Raw genomic sequence first — 27,942 nt, 5'->3', positions numbered from 1 at the left:
TTTCTGCAAAATTTACTACAAAGTTTCCTGCAGCAGGGCCCGGGCAGTCCTGTAACACCAGGAACAATGGAGACCTGCCTGCCCTTGTTGTTGCTTTGGAAGACATCACACCTGGCCATTGCCTTTAGTTAATTTGAAGTAGTGTTAGTTGTACAAAAACACTAGAATAATGTAATTTCTTGACCAATCTAAGGCAGTTTCTATTAATTTGCTTTCCTAGAAGATTTAGGAGAAAAGGACCTTCATTCAATAACTTCTGTGAGACAATCTTTGCCTCTCTTTGCTTGGTAAGGCCCACAATACCTTCCATCCAGCAGCCAGACCAGCTGGATCTCACAAGGTGCTACTGGAAAGTGGCAGATGGTAAGTGATACCCTGGCAGCTCAGGAGATTTCCCTGTGAGGATTAGTTAAAAAACACCTGTGTAATTCAGTCTGTATGCTGGCATTGCAAATTAATTGAAGAGATGGGATACACTGATTTCAATGCATCACCAGCTCAGCTGTGATTCTACTTGTACAAGCAAGCAAAGATTCAGTGTAATTAAGTTCTCTGTGTTTACAGGAAAAAAAGATAATCCCTTCAGGTAGTTCCCTTTCCTCTCCTAATTTTGCAGTAGCAACTCTTGTCCTAATGCTCTGCTTCACTTTGACGAATCCTAACCTTTTCTTAATTAGGAGAGATTTTTATCACACCCATCTGTACTTATTTTTTTCCTGACTGTATTTATTAATCCAAATGACAGCTTAATTCAACATCTGTACCATAAAGAACTCTACAGTGGAAGCATATTGCTTTACTGTGGAAAAGACTATTGATGCATTTTATATTTGCTGTGTAAGTTGAACAAATGTGTCATTCAGAAAACTAAAATATCAGTAATCCTGCTAAGGGGTGTTTCACAAAGCACAAAGAACAAAAGGCCCATCAGCTGTTCACAAAACAAAATTTCATTTATTGTAAAGTTCCTGAAACAGTAAACACCTTATCAGAAATACAATGAACTGGCACTATTTCTTTAAAACATTGAACTGTCTTCCAGGAACAACACCTGAAATATTCAAGAGAGATCTTAAGCAATGGAGTAATGTGGTGCAAGGCCCACCTCCCTCCCCATCCCTTGAGAGCGCCACCAGTGGAGTATGGGCAGTGAGCTTTTATTTGCATTTGTGACCTAACAGCTCTCAAGATTCATGGGGTAGATCACAAACTAGAATTCACCCTTTTGTATTTAGGGATCTGCACATGAAAATGCGACAAATTAGACAAATCACAATGAAAATTCCACTTTGGACAAAAAGAAAAATATTATTATGTAGAATATTTAATTTAGCAACTATAAAATCTATAAGGCTCTCCCTTAAAGAGGTGAGTATAGCAACAAGAGGAGACAAGGCTGTGCTTTTCATTAGGCCTTTGCTATTTATTCCAACAACTGAAAGGAGGCCTAGGCCTGGACCTACTCCTCCTATTCATACAGTTCATGGCTCTTCCATCAAAACCATAGGTAACAACTCTCTAGGAACATCTACCCTTCCATTCCTTCAGCATCCTGCATCTGAGCAAACAGCAGCCACGTTCCCTGTGCTACAAAGGCAGCCAGCACGTGCTCAGTCTGGAGAGTAGGGACTGGGAGAGCATTGCCCACAAGGTCCAAGGAGCTGATCCTTTCTCCACAAGCAGCCCCTTCCCCACCAACATAGCAGCTTGCTCCAGATGACCTGTGTACATACGTACACATGGTCCCCGGTACTCATGGAGCTGCAGAAAACCAGCTGTTCCTCACAGCTCGTGGTTCGTTCCTAGTCTTACTGATATGTCACTTCACTTGTAACTGAGCTCCTCAAGAACTGCAACAGCCCCTTCCTACAGCTCGGGGTGAAAACACCTCATTTGCAGCTTTACCCACACTCACAGTGGAAGAGAAACAGCCTCAAGCATGTGGGTCCGGCTGATAGTCGTGCAGTTAAATGTTATGGAAAATTTTCCCTGTTATAGTGTGAATCTAAGATGCCTTGTTTATAACTTACACTATTAAACTTTCACAACTTTATACAAATTCTTAATGACGTTAAAAACACTGTATAAAATCACCTTAAGGCACGAAGAGTTAAACAAATGCAGCCCACTGGAAATCTCAAAGCAGCCAATTCAAGAGAAGCTGGCCTTGTAATAAGTATGTATTTCATGTATACATGTTAAGCTTCACTGACCTACATTAATACATATAGGACAAAATGCATACTGCTCAGCACCTACTCTTTTCCATTAGTACCAGTCTCAATCTGAGACATGATCTGTGGTTACAAAGAGGCAGTGAAATGGGTATACATCCCTCAGTTAGCTGTGGGCAACCAGGAGTTGTTAAACATTTATGTGTGCAGCACTGGCAACATTGTTTTGTAAGGGTAGGATGTGAACATGCTTCAATCTCACTGCTCTGCTCAACTTAAGAAAGTATGGATGTAGGGGAAAAAAGTCAAAATGGCAGTGATGGAAGATGGGAGAAATTGTAATCTCGCACAGAAGAATGTAATGAATCAATGTCCCCTCACCCAAGCAAATTGTCTTGGGCAAATGACTGGAGAGTAAAAGAAAGATGCCCATGAAGGTACTGTCCTGCCTAACAAGGCTGAAACAGATCCGCATTGTAGGTAGGGTCAGCTCCTGTCTGTGTCCAGAAACACCCAGATAACACGGACACGCTGTTGGCTCAAAGATTCTCCTGCTGAGAGGCAGCCAGAGCTGTCCAGCAAGCGACTCCTTTCTCCAGAGCATGAAAGGCATCTCTGCATTACAATATAAAACACATCCAAGCTCGATTCTTAACACTACTGGCTGTTTTCTTATATGAACATCTTCGAGGAACAAGAAGCTGCCCTACCTACATGAATACTCAATATGTAATTCCATAGGGGAAGAAGCCTGATAGAACAGTTTAATTTAGCTGCAATTTCCTTGATGTGGCTGGAATAAAGGCAACCCAACCTCTGGCAATGAAGCCAATGTTCCTTATGTGTAACAGCCTTATTGAAAAACACTCATTGGCCCACTGCTTTTGGTTCAGCTTTCTTCTGTACTAGCGCTTTTCCCTTGCCTTTCCAGCCATGCTGATCAGATCACCCCAGTACTGCTGGTCTTATTAATAAGCCATTTAACTTTCATGTGAAGGAGGAACTGTAACATAAGCACAGAGCCCTGAACTCCTGCTCACTAAATGGAGTAAGAACATTTGATACATTTGAAACTGGGAAAGTGTGTACCAACATGGAAAAAAAGGGAAAAACTAGCTTAAGAATTTCTAGTCAATGTTTTATAGCAAGAAAAGTTTTGTCAGAGTTTATTGTAAAGGAACAGCATAAGGAAACCAAATAAATAGTTGAATAGTTAACAGTATGCAATATAATAGTACTAAACTTCAATTACACAAAAATTAAACTTTGGGACAGCATCAATATGAAAGACTTCTTAGAAAACTAGGACTCAGTCCAAGATCCTCAGATATGTACATTGCAAAAACCACTCAGTTTTGATGCCCAGTTGGTGCCAGCTTTGTCCTCTGAGGGACTGCGTCCATTGAGAACTATGACCCATCCATACTGCTCCCTAATCCCACTCTGCCCGGCCACATAACATCCTGTTTTTCCAAGTGTCTAAGGGAGAGTGATCAGGAAGCAGGAGGCATGAGCTGTGCTTCATTGTTTCAGAAGAAGCAGTGTCTTCTTCCTCATCTAACAGCTATATTGAACAAGGTAATGCAATTTAGCCTAAGGATGCTCCTTTCTTCCTTAAAGCAGCAGTTAGAGGAACAGAAAGAAGGCAGAAATGACCTCATGATCCCAGTAAAACTCCAGCTGGTTCTGGGGGAGGTGGAATCAAAGGCTGATTAGCTGGACAAACTGTCTAACCTAACATGGTAGAGTCAGTGGAGAGAACTTCAATAACTTCAGAGGAGCTACATCAGACTGTCATTTTTCCTCTCATCAGTGCTGTGCAGCCACACTGAGCTGGATTCTGTTGGCACATCTCACCCAACATAGGAGGGGAAGGGAACTTCTCTGCTGGCTCGCAAGTGACTGAAATAAGCAAATACATCACCCTCAGGAGCAGGATTTTACTGTGCTCCCAAATCAGACGTATCTCCAATACGGATTTCTTTACCAGTGAGACACACGCATCTCTGTCTAGAGAAGCTCATCTCACTGTTCAGCTACACCCAGAGGAGTCTGGGTCTTTGACCTGATGTAAACAAAGAAACACACAGAGGATGATTTTGTAATCTGTATGTCAAACCAGGTGATCAAATTCTCCTCTCATACAAGTTTTAGATCAGCAGATAATTCCACTGAAGTCAGGAGGCGTTTGAGGAAAACCCAGCATTATATATTTGCATTAAATGCCAAAACATATCCTAAAATACTCCTATTGACATCTGTCACTGAAACACTTCCAGTGTTGACTTCTCAAGAACACTGGAATAATTAACAAAAACTCTGTTACCAATCAATAACAACAACAACAAAAAAACCCCCAGAAATAAAAATTAAAAACAAAAATAAGTTTATCATCTTTGTTAAATTCCTGTCAGCCACTTGAAATCTTGTTTATCTGTTCCATGAAAATAAGCTTGGCACGGTTTATAAACACTTTCTTTTATCTAGAACATATATTGCGTATCAGAAATTCACTTGGCTAGAATACTTTTGTTTAGTACAAAAAACTGCCTTCCAGTTATAGCTATGAAGCTCCACACAGTTCAGTAAATGAATTCTCCTGGTATTTCCTGCAGTAATGGTTCCTCAAATTTAAATCGTTTGGAAATGGCTTTCTGCTCAGTTACTTTTTCTTTTTCTGACTGCCTACATTGTCCCAGTGTATATGAAGCCACTACAATTAGTTCTTCTGTCACTATTGATTCTTCCTCTCCAGTTTTCTCAGCATCTACTGATTTTTCAGAGGCAGAATCCGCATCTTTCTGGATGGCATCACTGGTCTCCCCTTCTGTATTCTTATTCCAGGCCCTGCAAGTGGGATTATCACTTTGTTCTAACCATGGATGCTGAAGACATTCTTCAGCAGTTGCCCGGTCCCTGCAGAGGAAGGAAAGCATTAAAATAAATGTCCAGATGAATACAAAATCCAGTACCTTGCAGAAGAGATCCCCACAAAATACTTCAAGGATATGACTGTATTAAAGACAGATAGAATTGGAAACAAAAAAAACCCCACTGACAGCTATCTTTTACCAAAAAAGACCACAGCAGTTCAAGTAGATGAACGCCTAGCATTTAAAATAAGGGAAATTAATAGATCCCCAAATATGAGTTTATATTTTCATGCTGCCAACCAACTTTCGAAGTTTATACAGATTTTCTTCTTATATATAGAAAAATTATCCAACCTTTACATTCTTCAAGTATTCCCACAGACAAGCAGTAAGCCATTTCAATAGCTGACATATCCCATGAAGTTCCACAGAAAACACCTGTTCTATTTGGGAACCTGGAATTTCCATTTCGCTGCCCATTGAGAAAAGTGTACCAATGAACCGAAAAAGGCAAGGTTCTCTACCAACCCATCCAAAATTAAGGACTCAAAGCTGAGTTCTTTTAAAAGACTTCAGCAAAGTACCTGCAAGAAGAATGAGTGTACTGTTCACTGCTACAAGCTGCAGTTCATACACAGTTTTCTGAAAGTAATTTGAGTTTTAATTACTAACATCTGGACATCATTTGGACTATACATGCTTGGATGGAAATGGAGGAATTCTGTTTTCATATACATAAAAAGCAAAAGCACAGTGCAATCAAAGTCCCCTCATACTTTAAAAATGAAAACACTAGCACTTGCTACATTTAAAATTAAGTCAGGCTGACATATTAGCATATACAATTGTGCATTTTACTTACTCAGGTTTCTTAACCAGCAGAGTTTTGATGAAATCCACAGCAGACTCTGATACAAGGTCAAAGTCCTCTCCAGAGTAACTTACGTTCATCTGAGATATATTTAAGAATGTTTCTTGTTTATCATCCCCCAAGAAAGGCGATATCCCTGTTAGCATAACATATGCCAGTACTCCAATGCTCCTAAATTAAAAAGTAAAAACCAGAAAAGCAGTTTTTTTGGTTGCCTTTTTTTCTTAAAAGCAAACAAACAAAAAAACCCCCAAAGAACAACCCTTTTCAGTACAGTTATGATGACCATTAATTTGTTCAACTTACCACATGTCAGTTGCTGTACTGATTGGGTCATAACTCAGAATTTCAGGAGCTATTCAGGGGGGAAAAAAATGGGTTTTGTCATATGCAGACATTACATTATAGTTAAAAAATGCAATAATGGTCACGTGGTAAAATTTAAGATAAGCCATTTGAAGCATGACAGTCTTTTGAAATCAAGATATTTCTATTCAGGTTATTTAAGTGGTTTCTATCATTCGCTGTTTTTAAGTATAAAAAAGTATTTTCCTTTTATTGTCATCTTCAGAAGCCAGGCCAGTCTCCTTCCCAGTTAAGGAATCTGTAAGCAAGTTTCTTGCAGACAAAACAGAAATATCGAACATTGCATATTCCAGCACTGTAACCCGTAACTATGAAGATACACCACACAACTTGAAGATATTTTCAAGGCCTGGAGTGGTTTGGGCTTTTTTAAAAAAAAAACAGAAAACCTACGCTGGCTAAAATATTGTATTCAGAGACTGAATATGTGAATTTAAACTTTTAATCAGAGCAATACATGTTATCACTGCTGGTAAGAATCATCTAAAGTGCGTCTTCACTTTCAACAAAAGCACACAATCATATTTCATTAGACTGGCAAGACTTGCCAGTTCCACCTTTGACTGCAGTGCCACGTCCAGTAATAACTTGATCCTGCAACACAGTGACTACACAGCCAGGTTGGCATGCTCCAAGTTCTCTTTTTGCTCCCCAGAAGCCTGGACTATTCATCATTCCTATAGTAACAACTTACCTACGTATTCTGGAGTTCCCATGATTTCTCTTAGTTCCTCACTGCTCTTCATTATTCTGGAAAGGCCAAAATCTACTATCTTAATGTCTCCCAGAGGACACTTACTGGTTAGCAGAATATTTTGGGGCTGAAAAACAAGAGGAGGAGACTTTTGGGATCACCCAAAACTAGCGTCTATGACATCATATTGCATAATTATTTTAGACCACAAGCAGCAACAGTGCCTCCCATAACAAGTATGATATCCTGGATCATTTATGTATTTCCCCCAAGGTGATTTTGAAAAGACACGTAGGCTAAAAGGTGTGGCAGGATTTTCAATTTAGAACTGAGAATCAAACCTTTGTTAGTTAGCTTAGAACACATTGGAAATACATGCCAATATCTGTCATTTAACAATAGCATGTAAGTACCTCCACACTTGTACCTCTAAATCCTTTTTATCACCTCTTTAACACCTCTCCCCTCCTTGATTCTTCCAATAGATGGTGTAAAGTACCTCCCATTGAAGGGTTTCCAAAAACACCCAATCGTTTAAAAAACCCTGAACACACAAAACTATTTTGACTGCACCTGTTTAAAGGTCTGTTGCAACCAACCTGAATCCTGTTCAAAGTACAAACAACTGTATTACAGAACACTAACTGAAGAACAGTTGAAAAAAAATATAGCAGCCTGAAAAACAGGTTTTTAAGAGCATCACCTTCGGATAAACTTGTTTGCGCTGATGTCACTAGATCATGGCTGTCTTCTTTCAAAGCACCTTTGTGGTCATTAAGAAGTTCCTTACTATTTTAAATGCTAGTTCAATTTAAAAATAAAAATCTAAAAACTAACTTTAGACAACAGGTCTTAGATTTTTTGCAACTGAAGCATAAAGTTCCCAAAAAAAAGAAAAAAAAGGTTTGACCATCCCTACCCCCAGGCCAGTAATCACACTGGGTTTTATCATTATCATTAACTTCTCCAAACGGTAGTGCTGACAATTGACACAAAATTCATGCTTCTAGTGAGCCCAAGTTCCATGAAAGTGCAGAAGTCTTTATTGGGAACCTGGATCATCAACCACACTTTTCAGGGTGGTTGAAAAGGGAGGAGGACAAAAGACTAAGAACAGCAAAGCAACCACTGACTGATAATCCAGCTGGAGTAACACCAACATTTATACTTGTCTAGTCACAGAGCTGCTATGTCCTCCATCCCCAGAGTCACTCATGAAGACATGCTCTCACATGAACAGCCTTGCTTTTGAACACAGAAATAAACCTGGGCAAGGACATTTAAAAAAACTTGGGCCAGTTCTCCTCACTGCAAGAGCTGAATATAGTAAAGTTTTTTGATTCCTGCAGAATTAAACTGTGCTATTTGAAAATAACTCCATGATGTTGTCAATCTATTTTCTGTTTGTAAACCTACACATTAAGAATAGCTCTTTCTAAATTTTCTTTACAAACTGGGATCTGGTGGCTGTACAAAGGCTTTTGGAGCTGCACATTACCACATTCTTTATAGTTCAGATTTGTTATTCTCTATTTGTATTAGAAAAGCAAACATCCAAAAAAGCTGACTGTGCCTCATTCATTAGCCTCTCAGATGTTCTTCCCAGTGAGAAATTTAGTTATGTTGTGAAGAATCAAATTAAAAGCATGAGAAAAGTATTTGTTCTCTATATTTAAATGAGGAAAAGTTTTTATGGAAAAGTTTTGTGAAACCCTTCAACCCTGTATTTTAATATTTTTGTAGATAAAACAGTTGCCACAAGTAGTTTTGTCTTTTTTTTTTAAAAAAAATCTTATTATGCAAACACACCTATGCAGAAAAATCCCTGTCTACAGTATGAATTGAGTCTTAACATGAATTGAGTAATTTTCTTATTTTAAGGAATCATTATGGGATTCATGTGAAGTGCCAGCCTAAAAAACAGTATGAAACTTAGAAGAAGCCATAGCTTCAAACTCACCATAGTTTTCAGCTTGACACCATTACTCTCAGACTCTCAGAAAAGTAAGATAATTTCCTCACACCTGTAATTCTGTTTCTCTTTTGGTTTCACGCTGCTGGAATACATCTAGGTTTGCCTAATGCCTGTCAGCCCACAAAGACAGGAGAGACGCTGGCCGGAGGCTCTCCTGGTGGCTATTCTACAAACGGCCTTTCGCTTTTACCCTCAAGCACTATTGAAATTGTTGATGGAAACCATCAAATGGCAACGTTTGAAAACCTCCCCCTCTATTGCAGCAAGGCTTAAAGGTTCCGTTTAAATCCTCTTATTTCTTGTATCTTTACTTGGTTTCAAGAAGATATGTTAAGAACTAAGGACACATAATAAAGGTCGCATTTTTAAACTAATCGATGCCTCACCTTACCTAACTTCATTAATGTTGCAGATTATCTAATTATATAATACTCAAAACCCCTCAGATCCCTAGAAGAAAAGACAGGACTTATCCAAGAAATAATGGTCAGAAACAGGAAAAACAGACTAGCTGAGATACCCCAGCTGCATTATGTGTAAAGATACTAAACTAGGCTGATTCTAAAAAAGTAAAGGACCCCCATATCTTCTTCCTCAGCCCCCACGACTTCTTAAATTCTTTCCCATTCCCAACTACTTTAAGCTTTTACCAAACACCATTTCAAGATTAAGTCAATCAGCAAATGAGAACACAGAGAAAGGAAACTTCCCTTACTCTGCAGCTTTTAAGCACCATTAAGAAGAGATGAAAGACTCCTGACTACAATCTATGCACACCCTACAAATTAAATAGCATCAACACAATACTGTCAAGTGATAATTAATTTGCACTAGGTAGCATTATATTTGCTCTTTATCCAAGTCAAAACTGGACTATATAATTGTATTTTGCTATTAAAAACACGACATATTTCAACCATCTTTCATGGTTTTGGAAAGAAATGATCAGGTGACAACCTTGCTAAGCCACATCAAAATACCCCATTTCCTTCTGCAGTGTTTAGTCTCAGGAAAAATCTTGTATCTATTAAGAGGGCAAAGGAGAAGCTAGAGCAAGGTAGCTGTCAGTGTCACAAAACTGGTTCGTAAAATTTATAATATAAATATTAGACTGACAATTACATACTGACAACCACTTGGGTTTAAATTCTTCTGCGTGTAGAATTTAACTTTTTTGAAGGCGCAACATATGGAAAATTGGATAGACCTTTCCAAAGGAATTTGTAACAGACAAATGAAATGGAAATCTTCAGAGACACAAAGGTGCAACTAATAGCACAAAACCCCCACATTTTAGCAAGAATTTGTAAACTTTGCTATTGGCAAACACCTTGCATAACATACAGTAAACACACAGAAGTCTTCCAGATGCCATCACAAAGTACTTAGTAAATTCCCCACTGCTTTAAGCCACAAGGTAAAGCAGCAAGAGACACGATACAACAGAAGATGAGGACAGCAGGTTAATAAATATGTGGCCAAAGTGAGCATCCAACTTTTTGAGTTCTGTCAAAAATGGGCCTTTTTTTAAAGTCTTGCAAGGCATGTGGATCAATTAATCTTTGCAAGTCATGGTTTTTAATTCTACCATTTCCGTAATTTTATTTGCTGATACTCTGAAGACTTCCATAAACCTTATTTTGCAAAAGACTGATAGTTTTATATATCATGAAAGTCATCACACTGCAAGTAGGACTCCAATTAAGATCCACTTTTAAACACACATTGCACACTGCAGTTATGTATAAACATGTTAATTAACCTAATCACTAGACAATTTGCTCTGCTAATGAACTTTCGTAAGGCAGCAAAACAATGCTGGATTTTTCAGTGAGAACTGCATGTGCTCCATGTTATAGCATAAGTTTTCTGACCAGTTGGAAATTTTTTAAGTAAGCTTTTTATGAATTTCTTTTCTGGACAAAAGCTGTAATCAACATCCCAAGTCTACTTTTGCAAATAAATACTGAAGTCATATAAAACACAGCACATTGCCAGTTATGGATATCCAGCTGATGGTGCTAAGGAACACCACAACTTTAACTACAAACATGTACAAATATATACTGTCCACAAAGGACATTTTAATTTTACACGCTTTGCTTCAAGGAAATTCAATGGCCAACCATTGTAGAGACACTGAGTATCTTGTTTAAGCATCCTGGAACTTTGAGGAATTCTAACTGCTCATTTTTAGTCTTTCTGAACACTTATTCTCACATCACTTGCCAAAATTTTTCATTAATTATTTTAGTACAATTATTAATATTCTGTGTGTATGACTCAGTCAAAGAATTCCACATATAATTTGAATAAATGTTTGGAAAACCAGTTAGGTGACATATTTGTGTGCAAATATGGCTCATCTGCTTTAGCTGATGAATGGTTAATGACATGCTAAGTTATATATTAAGTACATACAGCCTGATACTGGAATCTACTGGTAGGTTTGTAATAGTGCCAAAATACTAAGTAAGTAGTAAGTGTAAGTAAGGATCTCAGCAACAGAACAAACATGCAGCAGCTTACAACATACTTAGTAAATATGAGAATAGGACGTGTAAAAAGAATTTTAAAAAATGTAATGCAAGTTACTTTTCATACCACCTTATTAGTAGTAAACTAGTTCAACCTCATCATGAGATACAGTTGCATCCATGTGAGTGCATGGGTGGAAGCTAAAGAAAATTAACTGGAGCTTGCTGCCAATAGGAGAAGATAGTTTTCTGGATCCCTGTTACAACTTCCTTTTTAGCCATAAGATTTCATGTGATGGCAACTGTACTTTTGCCTTGATTTAGGTCAAAACTATTTTTCAATTAGAAAAAATACTTATTTCAGTAAATCATGATAATTTATATACCAATAGGGTGTTAGCCAACTGTTTGGCAGCAAATGACAGATTTAAATTAGGTTTTACAGTAACTGGGAAAAAAAAAAGGAAGAAAATGCTATAAATGTACTTAACACATTAATTTTACCAGTCCTGTTTGAACATTTCATTCTGGAACATTACACTTTATTCCACCAGTGTCACTACCACCCTTCTTCTTCATTAAAACTCAAGTCAATACAAAAAACAAACCTGGTTTTCAATGGCCATATAATACCCAGACATTTTTACTGAAATGTAGAAATGAGTCAGGTCTTACCCAAAGCACTCATTTCCAATTTAAGGTGCGAGGCAAATTAACTTTTGAATTCATTACATTTCACTTAATCAAATGAAGTTTCTGTTTAACATAATCGTAGAAACCCCTCAAAAGGCTTGCAGACCTGGTGGTTACTCTATCCCAAAAGTTTAATTTTATCATTCAAGGCGTAATTCGGTAAAATTGTGTTAATTACAAATTGGCATTATTGTGACATATTACCAGCAAGAAAGTCAACAGGTCAGAAATCAGTAAGAAAAATACAGCACCAATCTTACCTTTAAGTCAAGATGAACAACATTGTTTCTGTGCAAGAATGAAACTCCTTCTAATATCTGCTTCATAAGTCGTTTAACATCTTTTTCTTTGAAGGCCTCCTCTCTTTCAGCCACACACTGGTCAAAGATTTCACCTCCAGCAGCACTGTGGAACAGTAGGAATATTGTTTGTTCAAAGACTAAATTATAGCACCCATTTGGCCCTACTAGCACTTTTTTTTTGTATAGGCAAGATCAGCAGGAGGTATAATCCAATCATGATATTTTCAGTTATTAGACATTTGGAAGCTTTTACAGCCTTGGAGGTGTTTTCTGCAGTGTGGCAGCTTTGGAGAGAAGCAAAGATTTTAGTCATTTAGGTTAGAGAATATGAATAGTACAGAAATTTTGGGGACTACTTTTGAAACACTACTGACTTTGCTTTCAGATGAATGCCACATTTGTTTGAGGACATTGTTTTCATAGAAGATGTGCCTTTTGCCATTCTTATGAAACTACATGGAAATCTGGCCAAGGCAAGTCTTTGTAAATATAGAACAAAGCAGCCCCACCTCCCATCCTCCTCAAAATGCTGCACATACTCAAAAGAATAAATGTAAAGTCTGCAATTGAATTGTTTATGAAGTCTCTGATATACAGGGATGCATTACAGGTTTCTAAACTTCTTTCATCTAAAAATAGCACTGAATTTTAGCTCTAGCTTGCTTCCCCTTTTGTTTATATATGTTTAAACAAATAACAGAATAACAAAAAATATAAAAATAACTAGATATGAATGAATGTTTCTAAAGTACTCTGAAGCCACATGCAGTACCAGCTCTGTATAGCAATGGCTCTAGAGAAGTAAAATTGTTTTACAATACAACCCGGTAGCATCAAAAGTAAAATAAACTGAACAGAAGCTCCATCTTAAAACAAGAATGGGCGTAAGAATGTTAGAATGGGGCCACTTTGCATATGGATTGTTGAACTACTACTATGAAATCAGCCCATACACCCTTTGTTCTGCATGAAGTTCTATAACCACCCCTCAGGAAAAGGTGGTGAAAACCTTGAGGACAGCATCCTCTCCAGTTACACCAAACTGACATGCAAAAATGACTTTGCACAAGCATTAATCTTTATTGATGCATACCCATCTACTCTACCTTTGCTTGCTCTTTTCCAATGAATTGTATTGCCTAGGCTATCCTGAAGACAGCCAGGCACATTCAACATGAATACAACAGCAAATGAGAGTTCTACAAAAAAGGTGCATTTCAACCATGTTCCCCCAGAAAAAGAACACTTAAAATATACTCAAATTTTCATTTTGCCTACACTAACTTTGCTGCTACAGTCCTTGTACTTTCAAAAGCCTCATGGATTAAAAAAAAATTTTTTGCCCTCCAAGTATTTTCACTGCTATTATTTTAAATTTTCCCTGCAGATTGTCTTACCAAAAAAAAAAAAAAAAAATTAAAAGAAGGTTAAATCTTAACCTTTCCTAAAGAGTTTTACACTTCTGTTCTATATGCTGGCTGACTGGTACAGCAGTACAATTTGATTTATTAAACTAAGATTTTCTTTCAAAAAAACCCCTCTCTTAAATAATTATTTTTCTTCATTCTGTATCAAAGATGATAGAGCTCAAGAACGAGTTTTTCAAAGGAATAGTAATCCTTAAATTCCTTTTGAAAAATTTCATACACTTGACACTATTGCATCTTCCTTCAGTCCATTTTTATTTAATTCATGGAAATAGTAGTATTTCAGCTTTGAACAGGATTTAGATATTAATGACATTTTTAAAATGAACATCCGTTAGTGTATTCTAATATCCTAAACCAAGTTCCTTGAAAAAGCAACATCAACCGGATCTTCCAGACAGGAATAGAAAAACATCTACTGCAACCCATAAAGTAAACTTTCTGCTTTAAGAATGCCATAATATGTTACTTGAAGAGTGATTTAATTCCTTGTAGCAGTGAATTATAATGCACATACAGTGATAAGATCTACCACCAAAATTACTAACACAATGTGTTTTAGAGCAATAGCCCTGGGATTTTGCTGGTAGAGCTCTGCCACTTCATGTAAGGAAAAAATACTTCTGCTATTTAATTCTGTGAAATTGGATTTATACCCAAAACGTGGGATCACACTTTACATTTAACAGACCCACCTGAAAAACCAGTGCACGTCGAGGGTGGACGGGCCTTATAAAGCCCTGTTTGCTGTACGTCTACTTGGTAGGCACCTGCTACAATTTGTTTATTAGTGTAACTTAATTAAAACTGAGGTAGGCACTAAAATGTAAGCCACCTAGAATTTTAATACTACACTTAAAGAACTCTGAATTATAGGTTTAAAAGTCAAGACAAGAAAAGTTGGAGCAATGTCCCATCAGTGAAATCAAGACACAAGTGCTACCAATGTGAGAGTAGAAAACCCTTGATCCAGAAACTTTTAAATTTTTAAATTTTTTTTTTATTTTAAAAAAAAGTATCTAAGTCCCTCCCTATACTTCTGAAGATGCCTGGGTTCATCAGCATTTTTAAGAGTGAGACATGCAAATACAGCCCTCACACATGCACACCCACTTCATGACTTACGAGACACTGCCATTCCCAGCTACCATAGGCACTTGGTTTTACAAAATAGTTTCACATGGGAAGGTGACTTCACATGCAATGTTTTGTTTTTTGATCTTTGCTGTTTGGGATGCTGATGGAACAACTCCTTCTGGACAATTCCTTCTGTCCAAAAATTACCACATTCAAACAAGTAACAGCAACCCTTTACAAGAACACACGGAAATTTAATACTGAAGACCGTTTTGTGTATTGTTGCTGTGGAATGAGCTTAATTGATTCCCTTAAGGAAAACAGTCAGGAAGCTGTGAGCCAAGCCAGTCACAAGCGGTTGGATGCACAATGTCAAAATGAACTCCAAAAAGACTCTCCTGCACACCTAAGCCAAGTTTTGCCAAGCTCCTTAACAATACTTTAAACACAGCTATTTTGTATTTTCCAGCTAGACTTCAGGGGAAAAAGAAATCTAACCACAGAAGGGATCAAAATACCTGCTAGGAAAGTATCATAGGCGTGTCATTATTATGATTTCTGTATATATGCAGACCAAGAGTACTCTGGTGTTAATAATATTTACCCATTTTTCATTAAACTGTAGTTTTTCTAACTGTCATTATGAAATAACTTAGCAAATGACTGGACACCCCCACCCACCTAGTCAGAAAACGTTCTGAGGAGATAAAAGCAAAGAATTATCCTTAGGACAACAAAGTTTTTAGGAAAACAAGCCATCTTAATCTGGAAAAAAAAATTGATAAGGACATATTTAAGAGCAAAACAGTGTGAATTCAGTGTTACTTAAAATGCATTATTTCTCTAGTACACCCTCCCTTAGCTAAGTATGTGAAAAAAATGTGAGGCATAAGAAGTCTTTCCAAACTTGAAAGCTATGGCAACCACAATTCTTTAGCTATTTTATTTATGAAAGTACTGTTGTGCTATTAATTTCTCTAGTTTCAAGTGAAATCCAACTGCTCTTCATCAGTTAAAAGCATGCTAACACTTTATTACTACTTAGCAGCATAAATGAGCTAAAAGTCATTTGGAAGTCTGGAGCATTAATCTTTGTTACAATTATGTTTGACTTTAGATTAAATGGAGACTGCTTATCTTCCTTGAAATGTATCTTAACAATGAACTGTATGAGATTCAGCATCAAACTTCTTTCAAGTGCACTTATGAGACACTAACACAGTCATTTAACTTATCATTAGAAAGAGATTGAACAAACCTATTTTAGGGCACCTGAAGAAATGAACCATTCCCCCAGCTTCAATGGATCAGATATTACGTTAGTGTTCTAAAGGACCTAGAAGCACGAATCACCAGAGTACAGACATGTAGACCAATTCCTACTTGATTTCAATGCTGAGTTATATACAGTGGGCAATGGACAAGAATTTGCTTCCTGAATCTTCAACTTTGTCAAAAGTCTTTCTTGAAAGGGTTATCTTTGCAAGATAATGGAAAGTCATCTACTTTCTGTACATGGAGCTTACAGTACAAGCTGTTCACACCACAGTGGTAGTAACACTACCAGCAAAGGTTCTTGCTCACTCTGCTGACAGCCGTAATTCTTTCCCTTGGCTAGGCACACCACTGGATAATAAGCACACTTACTGGCAATTTTCCAGTGTAAGGCTACCATAACATACCTATGTCCCTAAAGCCTGAGAAAACTGTAAATCCATATCTGATGAGAGGACATGGGAAGAGAAGCATCCAAATGCATTAAGTTGTAGACATTGGTCTTAAAAGTTCTCTGTTTTCAGACAAATGCTTTTATTTTTTTGCCAGGTTTTTTTGCCAATTTTGCCAATCAGGCAGCCTAAGAAATGAATGAAACACAAGCAAAGGTAACTAAGACCATTTGAGAAGTTTTCCCCTAAAACTTTTTTAGGACCTTTAGTCTTGATTTGAGACTGCTAACTAGAACAACTCTGCTTGCTACTCTAATAGACAAGATGCAAATATTGGAGCAACACAGTTTTTTGTGATTACAGTGGGTTTGCTTCAAGTTCTATCTGTTGAATCCCCTGCCAAATGGACCATTTCCTGCCAGCAGACTCTTATTTTAACCAGTCACACCTCCAGTAAGCAGGACAACAAATCATGTCCAAGACTATATAAGGCCATTAATATTAATAGATATTATAGATATTATCTATTAATAGATATTATTAATGTCCATAGCATTATCCAGGTCCATATAGCTACAGGTGAAAAAACACTTCATCCAGTGTATCAAATAAATACTAGCTGTGTCTTCAAGATGATAAAGACAACTTCTTCCTTTTTTTAAAGCAAGGATAACGAAAGTCTATTGTATTTACACAAGGCCCTGGCTCAGTTCAGAGGCTCTTCACACTGTAATATTAATGACGAAGACTTTTGAAGTTGCACTTACAGGTTTCTGTAACATCTGACCCACTAATGACCCACTAATATCATCTATCCCTTCCATAGATGTGTAAAAACATGGTGATGAGCACTTACAAAAACACCAGCTCTTAAGCATCAGATGCTCTACTGCTTTTTCTTTCAAAAGGAATTGGAAGATGACAGGTAGGTTTCATACAGGTATCAAGCCCAAAAGTTACCAAATTTGCTTTTTTCTTTTTTTATCTGATATGTCAAGTTTACCAGACTATATCTTTACCTTTTCCAGCAAAATTCCAGGTTCTTTTCATTCATTCAGTTTTCAGTGAAATACAGAAACATAACTGACCTATAGATTAATTCCAGGCTTTATCTGTTACCCTGTCAGCCTTACTTACCCCTGCAACTCTGACATACATACCCTGACTGAGGTCTTATGACAACAAACCAGAGACTGTTGTGAGGATGGATGCAGACAGCCCCAATTTGCTCTGCTACAGCTGAAGCCAACACTCTAATGCCTCCTTGCTTCCCACTGCTCAACACTTAATATTAACAGTGGCCAATTTTAAGTTCGTTTTCTGTCAAAAATTGATAGTGCTTGAAAGACAAGCCTCCATGTAACATTAATATTTCTCTTCCTGAAGGCAAAACACTTCCTGAAGGCAAAACCCTCAGCCCTTTTGACAGATTCCACAAGACAGGAAACTTTAAAACCTTAGCAGATGAAGTTAGTGGCCAAGAATTAAGTATTTATTTTACTTCTTCAGGAGATAAAGATCTGCCACAAAGACCATCAAGCTTAATAGAAACTGAAAAGCCCTAGAGAAGCTTGCAGTCTAGGTATGTTCTTTAATCCTCTGCAGACAGAATGTCAGAAATTCACTAACATTCATACCTGTTTTGTTGCAACATGTCTCTGAAACATGTTGACTTTAAAGAAGCATCCAGACATACTTGCTGAAGTCAGGGAAAGACTATTTTTGTAATTTACAACTCCAGCACACAGCTATTTATCTGAAACAAGGTATGACTGATGCATATAAACCCAATAATTTTGCTAATTACTGAACAGCATAGTTAATACTTCAGATTAGAAGAGTTTTGCAACTGGAAGAAAACTGAGTTCTAAAAGAAAACTAGGAATTTTGCATCGAAATTATCACAAAGCTCATTGCTCATTTAGATTCCACTGCTCATATTAAATCCTACGGGATCTAGAAAATTAAACTGTATTTTATTTTAAATTTCTGCTAATGTTTAAAGCAGCTATTTATGAGTTGTCAGTAGCAGCAGTTAAAACCCCAGAAGCTCTGTCACACCTATGTATTATAAAAGATACTTGAATATTTCATACCTCATGACTTCATTAAGAGCACAATGAAGTTTAAAAAATGTATTATAGAAGGAATTTTGCCTTAGGAGGCACGGTCTCATTCCATTTCACTGAACTTTAAAGATACAGTTTCTTTTGACTTCAAAACGAGATGTGATTGGGACACAAGATTTCTCACCATTTCTTTTTGCTATCAAGTAAGAGAAGAGCTGCACAAACTAGATTTATCTTAGCAGACAAGTCACTTCTGAACTATTGAGCCTCACTGTTTGTCTCCTAATTATTTAAAATCCATAGAGCTTAACAAGAATATAGAGTTCAGTCGCAACAAGCATTTGGGTGTATCTTTGGAAGCCAGCTAGATGCCCTAGTATCTAAAGTCATTGGCATACGAGATGAACAGTCATGACAGCTGCTGGAATACCCATCGGGACAAACTCAAGTGGAGAAAACCACACAGACAAATGCAGAGTCAAGTGTCCTTAGAAACTATTCTAGGTCTCAATCCTCCTCCTTTCTTTCCCCCAAAAGATACTGTTTTAGCAAGCTTTCTGTCTTAGGGGGTTTTGATAGTTTCTTTCTAGCAATGATGTCGCTTTCAATACCTTTTTTATAACTGGCAAAAAAACCACAACAGATTTCATCCCATCTTTGCCACTGTCAATGAAATAAACTTCAGTTGTTGAACAGATACTCATTGCTTCTTTCCTCTTCCTCTTTTACAAGTAGGGAGTGTACATTAAAGATGCTTTAACTACATAAATTATAGTTCAGCTTTGAAAGATACTACATAATTAGAGAAATTTGTTATAATCTGAAGTAGTTATGAGATTGCACATAACTTCTTGTAATCGTCATTTTCTTAGCAATTCTTCTTGAAGTTAAGCAAGGGTAAGAGGCAACCAATAAAAACTTTTACATTATTCACATTGATACGCAGTATTTTTACATTATTAGTTTTAAGAAAATACTGCATAAAGTTATTCAGGAATTATTATTAATACTTACTATTCCAGGACTAAAATCATCTCTGTTGCAGTTTCATAAACTTCATGCAAGTTAATGACCCAAAGGTTGCACTGTGCCAGCTCAAGGACTGCAATTTCGTGGATTATTTCCATCCGACAGTCTTGACCCTTTCTTCTTTTTCTCATGAATTTTGCTGCAAACTCTCTTTCAGTGTCTTTCTGGATACACTTCTTCACCACTGCAAATTTTCCCCTGAAATTAAATAATAATTAAATTTTACATTCCCTAGTGACAGCTTTAGCACTGCCTTTATAAATTAACGTTTCAAGAAACTTGAACCAAATCACTGTTAAAGGGTGCAGTTAAGAGACAATCTGAATTCAGAAAGATGCCTTGCTGAGTGATGATCCCTGTGTTTGAAAGGTAGAAACACCCCAGCTCAGAATGTAAATAACCTCCATTAAACATAAAGAATTAAAAAAAAACCCCCAATCAATTGAAACAACCTGGTTTTCAAAAATACAGAATAAACAAGTTGTGCTAGTCCCAAGATTAAATTATCCTCAAAACTTTAATTAAAAAAGCTGGCAAAACCAAAATGTACAAATAAGCAATTTATGCTTTCTCTGATTATCTCACAGTAACCCAGTTACTGTTTTCTCAAGTATCCCACCATATCCAAGGTAACAGCACTCTCATTGAATCCTGCTCCATTTGCCATGCAATATCCAGACTCTACATTTTCTAAGATGGCACTTTGTATTTTCACCATGGCATGTCTCAAATGATAACAGACAGAGTTTTTTGATTAACAATACTCAAAATCCCTTACTTACACAGTGAGACTAAATAATAAGGAACACAGATAATTTAAATACAGTGAAGCAGCTTGACTAACATCAAGCTTTGTAGCATGATTTTTGCAGCAATGCCAAAGTGAATAGGAACACTGAGAGCAGAGAGAGCTGAGCACAGTGCTTAGCCCACATTAATGAGCGTCACCTCGGCAGAACACACACCTGATGATGCACCAGACCAGCTCAAACCACACTGCAGCGCTTGCATCACACCACTTCCCCCACAGCACTTTGGCAGAAGTGGCTTCTCTTAACTTCCCTGCAAGAGTCCCACACCACCTGCTCCACTCAGTTCCATTCACACAGTGCTGATTTTTAGACTGAATAGGTATTTTAATTAATACCTGTCACTAATGCAATGATGAATTCTCACACTTTGAAGTATAGTAATCTTACTTTAGCTCTTTCCATACAGGTATAATAATAATCAAAACTACCTTTTTTTTATTTTTATGTAAACATTTTCTTATAAAGCTGCAGGAATAACTTGGAGATCTTTAGTTTGGTTCTTTACTTACTGTAGGGTTGCTGAAACCAAAATAATAGTCCTCATCTATTTTGGGACACAATTACAATGGCTTTTGCCTCTCCCATCTCCAAGCTGAAGTTCACAAAATTAACTACTTCAGCTTGTGTCAAAGTTTTCACTCTCCTAGCCTATTGGCAGAAGACTGCTATTCATGAAATATAACTGCTAAACAAAGTTGTGGTCGGCTTGCCTTTAGTAAGCATTTGTTTCAAAATCACACAGTCTAAATGAATCAAGTCAAATAAGTACCCACAAAGTGGGTATTTGCTAGGCAATCTCAATAAAATAATTGGACTTGTAACCACTGATACAGCCACAGTTGTTCCTCTAGGAATAATATTTTGCATAAGCACACATTATCTACAGCACAGTAGGTATTAAGACTAGATCACAGCACAGTCCAGATGTCTGGTGAAGGTAGACAAACAGTAGGAATATGCTTTCAATGTCTTGAATCTAACTTTTTGGGAAAGAGTTCTCAATTACTAATATATACATGAAGACAAAACTATTGAGGTTTGTAAATGCATGAAGATAATTTTGTAGCACAGAATTAATGTACAATAGAAAGCTATGCATTTATCAAAAGTGTTAAGTTACTTGTTCAAGTTCTTAGCACCAAAAACATTTCAAGAAAAAAATCAACTGATGAGTAGGTTGTCAAAAAACAACATATAAAAATAAATGGAGATGCCCTTTAACAGCAAGTTATTTAAATACCTGATACTAAGCCTCTATACCAATAAATATAGGTCCCTGGCTGGGTTCAGCCTTCTCTGTTTTCCTTAGATAGTCTCTGGATGCACTGTGCAACTTCCTCCTGAATGTTGCCTCAGTGCAGTCAAAAGCTTTTAATTCTAGCACCAGGAAGGACCTAGAGAAAGCGGCTTAGAAAAGTTTGAAATCTTTATAATACAGCTTTCAAGTACTGTGCTGTTTTGAATTACATACAAAATCTATCTGGAAATAAGTTAATTAGCCTAATAAGTACCAAGGTTGCTGCTTCACAGTGCATTAGTCACTATGGAAATAAAACAGTATTCATGGAGCAGCAAGAAACGGCAAGAGCCACCACTGTGGGTGGCCACACATGTCCTGTTTAGCTGAGCTGGCCAGAAGCCTGAGAGGTGACGTAATTCAAAGGACAGGTTACACGAGAGTTCAGCCGGCTGACAAATACTAATTCTAAATTGTTTCAGACCAATAATCCTGCCCAGATTCCTTATGGTTATGCCTATAATTAGAGCTATTGTAACTACTGCCTGTTAGAACTCATCTTTTCTGAATACAATTCCCAAAAAGATCAAACTTGACAAACCTGATGTTTATAACCAGCAGAACTAATTACTGCGCAGTGATCTAGATTCATGTCTGAGAAAATTTCAGAGCTAAGATCCAAAGATAGCATCCACTATATGGTTAAGCCAAAAGACAATTTTTAAATAAATTCTTTTTGATTGGAACAGAATAGTAGATAAGCCAGATATTAACAAGCATTCTTATGAAGTATACATTGCATACACTTCATCTTTGCTTTTCTTAAAATCCTGCTTTTCAGAACTTATTATAAAGAAGTTTATAAAATAGTGTTAGATCACAGAATTTCTACTTTAGTGTATTGAAAAGAGCTAGCAGTGAGAACATTGCATGGAAGGAAGAATAAATTTGAGATAAAAATCTTAATGTGCATTTCCCAAGTTGAAAACAGACTACCAGACATCCAATCACAAATAAAAATGTTTTGGAGAGAGACAAGAATAGGAAACTGTAAGTGGTTCTCACTCCTCACAAGAGTCTCATTCAAGAATTATGATTTAAGATAAATCGTATCTGATTACAAGGAAGCTCAATGTCACCTTTTCAGATTGCCAACAGAATTTGCATTGCTTCATTAGGCACACATTATAGCTCAAAGGAAAATTGTCAAATCACAAATCAAATGTCAAATCAGATAAGCAGGAACATTTATCCACACCAATTAATTTTTGTTGTCCTAGGTTCAGAACAACAGAGCACTAACCTGACTAATTTATTTATAATAAATAAAAATAACGAAACTAAATATTTTAAAATAACTAACCTTATTTTTAAAGTGACCTATAAAACACTGTCACTGTAACAAATGCAGGATAACTTCTTCCTGTGAGGATATTTACTTTTTATAAAGTTCCAAAAAAAATTTTTCTGAGATCCACAATACTGTATGCAGTTTATTATGTAACTCATATCAAACATTTTTTCTGAAGTGTGGGGTTTTTTTCCCCTGACGATTTTGGATTTCCAAACAACAAAGTGCAGGGATTCAATTTCTGATGTTCATGAATAATTTAGCCACAGAAATTTATTCTCAAATGGCAAAACCAACTACTTGCAACCCTTCATTTTTACCTCTTTTCCACTTTTGTTTAGTTCCACAGATATTTCACCCCAGCTGTGCTACTGCAGAGAGCAGCTGAGGACAGCAGTATGATGGCACAAAACAGTACAAGTGTCATGTACTGCTAAGACACACATTACTGAAAGCTACCTGAGAAATAAAAGTTCATGCCAGAGTTGTTCTTTTGGGGAAAAAACCCCCAAAAACTAAGACATGCATTACCTGCACATGAAACTACAGCCATGTCACTTGTCAGGAACAAAGACTATTTCAGTCTCCTTGGATGATTACAATATTTCTTATTCTTACCTTTGGAGAATGAGCTTGTATGCTTTAACAAAAAACTGGGAATGAGAAGAAACAACTGAATTGCACAGGACATATTTACATCCGTGCACACATTTCGCTAGAAGATAATTTATTTTGGATCAATCATTTAAGGTGACTGTTACCTTCCAGAAGAAAGACAGACCAGCCACTTATGCCTTCCTCTAACCCAGCTCTAGAATCAAGAGTATTATTTTCTGCACACAAATGATGATTTCCAACATGTGCATAGCTTGTTTCACATAAAAAAAGGAGTGCAACATTCCATCAACAAGCTGAAGAATGAATAGCCTAGTAATACTTTGTTTGCAATTAGGAATTTTTTTCTTGAGGAAAACGAGCAAAGCAACTAAATACAATTATAGTAGACTCTTTAAGGAAGCTCTTGGTAGTAAAAAATGTATTGTTCCCAATTTTACAGTAATTATGGCTTAAGCACAAATGGTAAGAGGAAGAGTTAAGCAATTGGTGTCCTGCCCTCTGCAAAGGTTACGCTTCTTCAAACTAACCTAACTCAAGCTAGCACAGTCTGAAAACATTTAAATCTCAGTGAGGTGATGAGAATTGGCACCCCTAAAACAATCATCAGAGATAAGTCTGATTTCAAACCTCATGCAAGTAAAGATCTGTGTGACAATATTCTGATTTTGAGGACAGTAAAATTATTAAGGATGTGAATATGGGACCAAAATTTCATATATGAAATAATTCAATTTAAAAACTTTGATTTCCATGTTATCCTAAGGAACTTGCAATAATTTCCTTTCCTAAGTGGCCGTTACAATGAAGTTTTTTGATATTTTTCCCAAGTGAACCTGGCTTTCCCAACAGCTTTGTTTCAACAGCCTTGCAAATGCCTGTTCAGCTACTGAACAAGGCAGCACCTTCTGAAGCACATAAGCTCTACATTCTGAAAGCAGTTTTTTCTCCTGTGAGCAGAACTAATGAGGCCTGACTTCCTTTGGGTTTGCACTCAAATCCCTCTGGTGACATTGTGATAAAGTTCTGCTAGATTCATCCATGCCTTTCAGGACTGCTTCCCCCAGGACTTTCGCTCCCTAACGTGCCACCTGGGGCCAGAGCCCCCGCACCTCTCTTCCCAGCATTACTAGAACTACAATGCCTTAACACTTTGCCACGTTCCCCTTTCTTCCCACCTCCTCCAAACGCAGGGACCAGAGAACAGAAAACAGACGCTCCAAGTGCCCTGGGAAGTTCAACATCCGTGTGTTGACTGACAGAACGGGAGGCTAAAGACCACACAAACCTGCTGAGCTCACGCAGCAGCCCTGATCTCAGCAAAGGTGATAAACTTGCTTCTTTCTCCCTGCTCTCAGTTTTAAACACAATCCATATGCATGTTGTTATTCTCAAACCTACCTAAAGTTCAGCTTTTAAACTGTTTCTCTAATTCTGGGAAATGGGATGGACAAATACAGAGTGTATAAACTTTTTTCCACCAAATCTTAATTCTTAGATTATGTTGTGTGCACAAGGACTGCTCTTCATCGGAGACAAAAACCTGCCATACCTGGGTGCTAATTTGTTCTTTGTAAAGATAAACTCTACCCGTAAATAAAGAATTACACAATTTACAAACATATAAAAGTGAAACAATTTGTGTTAATAAAATATCAATAAAATGACAGTTAAAAGTGGCAGAGAGACTTTTCACCTACGTTTTGCCACAGAGCGGGCAAAAAATAGTCTTTAATGGGAGTATTGTAGCTAAACTATCCACTCTTTAAAAATCAAAATGTACAAAAACCATTGAAAATTGTTGAATAAAAAACCAAGCATATGCATTCAAATGTCGAGATTTCTATACTCTATAAGAGAAGATAGTGAAGACACTTGTGAAGTTAAAGACAGACAGTCTGAACTAAAAATATATGCAACTGTTACTCAAAACCAAAACAAAAATTTAGAACTGCCACTTAACTCATTTTAAGTACAGGTGCAAAATCACAGCCTTCATGTGAAAGTCATCTTTTAATATAGTTCTGATCAAAATATATTCCACACAAAAAGCCATGGTGAGATTTACTTGTTTAAACAGCAGACTAAGACTTGCAGCAGTACTTAATTCCTGTTCTTAGTGCAAAGCCAATCATCTCAGTTTTACTTTTTTGTTCCAGAAGGAACCTTCATCTATTCCATGTTCTGATTAGGCCAATGACTATCACCCAGCTCTGACAGAAATGCTCAATTCCATGGAAGAACTGCAAAATATTTTCTGAAGTAATCTGAACTTCAAATTAAAAAAAAAACCAAAACCAAAACCAAAACAGCAGTGATACCAGGACATTCTGTGCTACACTGCTCCTACACCTTTTGGACTGTTTCTTCGAATTTAGGCTGATTTGTAGCCTGCATTTAGTTAGCTTCAGTTTCCAGGCCTTGGACATTGTGGACACAAGCTAAAAAAAGCTTTCTCACTCCATGGGATGTTTCTCCCACCTGCTTTCCGTGTGAATGCTTTCGACCACTATGTCTAAACGGGTATTATTCTACCGGTACATCAGAGTTACTAAGTGGGCATTAAGCTAACACCTAGGCAACCTAAATATTTGTTAGAGGTTCTTACAGCACCTACATTTGCGCTGAAACTCCTCCTTAGTTCCAAAGGGGTTGGTTTTGCTGCTGTATAAATTGAGTTACACAGCTAGCATAACTTGCAATAGAACATACATTGAGGAGGATATCTTTCCATATATCCCGTGGTATTCCATCTAATCTTTTTTATCAGAACAATCTTTGGATGAAGCACATGTAATTCTAAGAATACTATCATTATTTTAATAAGAAGTGACAGAATTTCGGACAAAAATATTGGTTCAGTGGTGCTGAAATTCCACATATGTAGTTCCCAAGACGCAAAAACCTTTTAATGAGACGTTTTGCCCTAAACCTTGCTTTCTATCAGTCAGGTGTTAAAATTATACATGGACTAAGCTTTACATGTGGAATCACTTCCAAACTCACGATTTTAACCAGCTTTTTTAACTCTTTGAGAAGTTCCACCATTAGATTATTCTCAAGCATATGCTATCCTAAATGACTCTAAAGTTGTTTTTTCCGTATATCACAGCTTACAAAGCTCTAGGGAATAAAACTTTTTTTTTTTTTTAAAGGGACAGGTTTCCATCTCCAATGGAAATCTAGAGCAATACCCACTACTCTACACGGGCTCCCAGGGAACACCACAGCATCTTCCCAGCCAGATCCGCAAGGCTGGGGAGCCGAGGGTGACTTCTTCAGCAGAAGGAGGGACAGACAGCTGAGAGGTACAGCTACCCCCCAGCACCCTCTTCCAGCCGAGCCAGTGCCATGAGCACACCCTCGGAGCTGACCCAGCGCGGGCACAGCCCCACCGCTGGATGCCGCTGGACGCGGCTCTACCCGGCAGGGACCCCCAAGGGTACGACGCCACAATCCCCCGGCCCCGCTCCTTCCCCCGCCGTCCGGGGCAGCGGAGGAAGCGCTCACCTGCCGAGCTCCCGGCCGGGGCTGAGGCTGTACCGCTCCTGGAAGGGCTCCGTGCGGATGGGCGTACGGATCTCCGCCAGGAGCCCGCCCCGCCGCCGGGATCGCCCGGCCGCAGGCTGAGGTGGCGGCGGCCGGTCACCGCGGGAGCGACGGGGCGGCGGCTTCTCGTCGGGGCTCATGGCGCGGGGCTTCTTCCTCGGCAGGGGGACGCCGACGCCGTCTCCTTCTCTTCTCTTCCCTCCCGGTTGTCCCTGTCCGCCCCGGCCCGCGCTCCCTCCGGGCGCTGCCGCTGCCGCGGGCTCGCGGAGGCTGCGGGCAGCACGCGCCGGCCGAGGGGGCGGGGCGGAGCCGCGAGGCCCCGCCCCCTCGCGCGCCTCACCTTGGCGGGCGGGCCTGAGGCGGGACGGCGGGGCAGCGCCACCTGGCGGCGGCCGCGGGGAGCGGCGGGTCAATGTCGCTGTTTGTTCTCACCCAGGTTTAAATAAACCCCCGTAAAGCTGAGGTTCGGTCTGAGGAGAGACCGGCCCGCCTCCCTTCGTAGCTCGGATATCTTCGAGTCACAGCAGATGGAGGATCGTCCCCCTCTATTCGGCCACATCTGAAGCACCGTGTGCAGTTCTGGGCTCCTCAGTACAAGAGAGACCAGAAGATACGGAAGAGGGTCCAGTGGAGGGTGACAATGATGATCAGGGGTCAGGAATATCTCTCTTATGAGGAGAGACT

The 27,942-nt window shown here is 38.2% G+C and overlaps 1 protein-coding gene across 1 annotated transcript; it reads right to left on the bottom strand.

The window, feature by feature from the left end:
• Window positions 1-929: 929 nt before the first annotated feature.
• STK17A (serine/threonine kinase 17a) lies at window positions 930-27,550 on the bottom strand. The gene is made up of 7 exons (XM_010398645.4): window positions 27,220-27,550; window positions 19,680-19,892; window positions 12,384-12,528; window positions 6,979-7,105; window positions 6,225-6,273; window positions 5,910-6,089; window positions 930-5,090 (listed from the first exon to the last, which is right to left on the bottom strand). Exons 1-7 carry the CDS (start codon window positions 27,396-27,398, stop codon window positions 4,757-4,759), a joined length of 1,227 nt encoding a protein of 408 aa, XP_010396947.2. The 5' UTR covers window positions 27,399-27,550; the 3' UTR covers window positions 930-4,756.
• Window positions 27,551-27,942: the final 392 nt, after the last annotated feature.

This window comes from Corvus cornix, chromosome 2 (assembly GCF_000738735.6).
Source record: "Corvus cornix cornix isolate S_Up_H32 chromosome 2, ASM73873v5, whole genome shotgun sequence".
Taxonomy (NCBI): domain Eukaryota; kingdom Metazoa; phylum Chordata; class Aves; order Passeriformes; family Corvidae; genus Corvus; species Corvus cornix.
The sequence above is the reverse complement of the archived record's forward strand: the minus strand, read 5'-3'. Positions and strand labels throughout refer to the sequence as shown.

Bases quoted from the DNA above. Each gene is read 5' to 3' on its own strand.
- STK17A (XM_010398645.4), bottom strand. From the start codon at position 27,398: ATGAGCCCCGACGAGAAGCCGCCGCCCCGTCGCTCCCGCGGTGACCGG. The intron at 19,893-27,219 runs GTGAGCGCTTCC...ATTTAATTTCAG, and splicing joins CCCGGCCGGGAGCTCGGCAG to GGGAAAATTTGCAGTGGTGA. The intron at 5,091-5,909 runs GTAAGTAAAATG...CTTCCTCTGCAG, and splicing joins CTGCTGGTTAAGAAACCTGA to GGACCGGGCAACTGCTGAAG.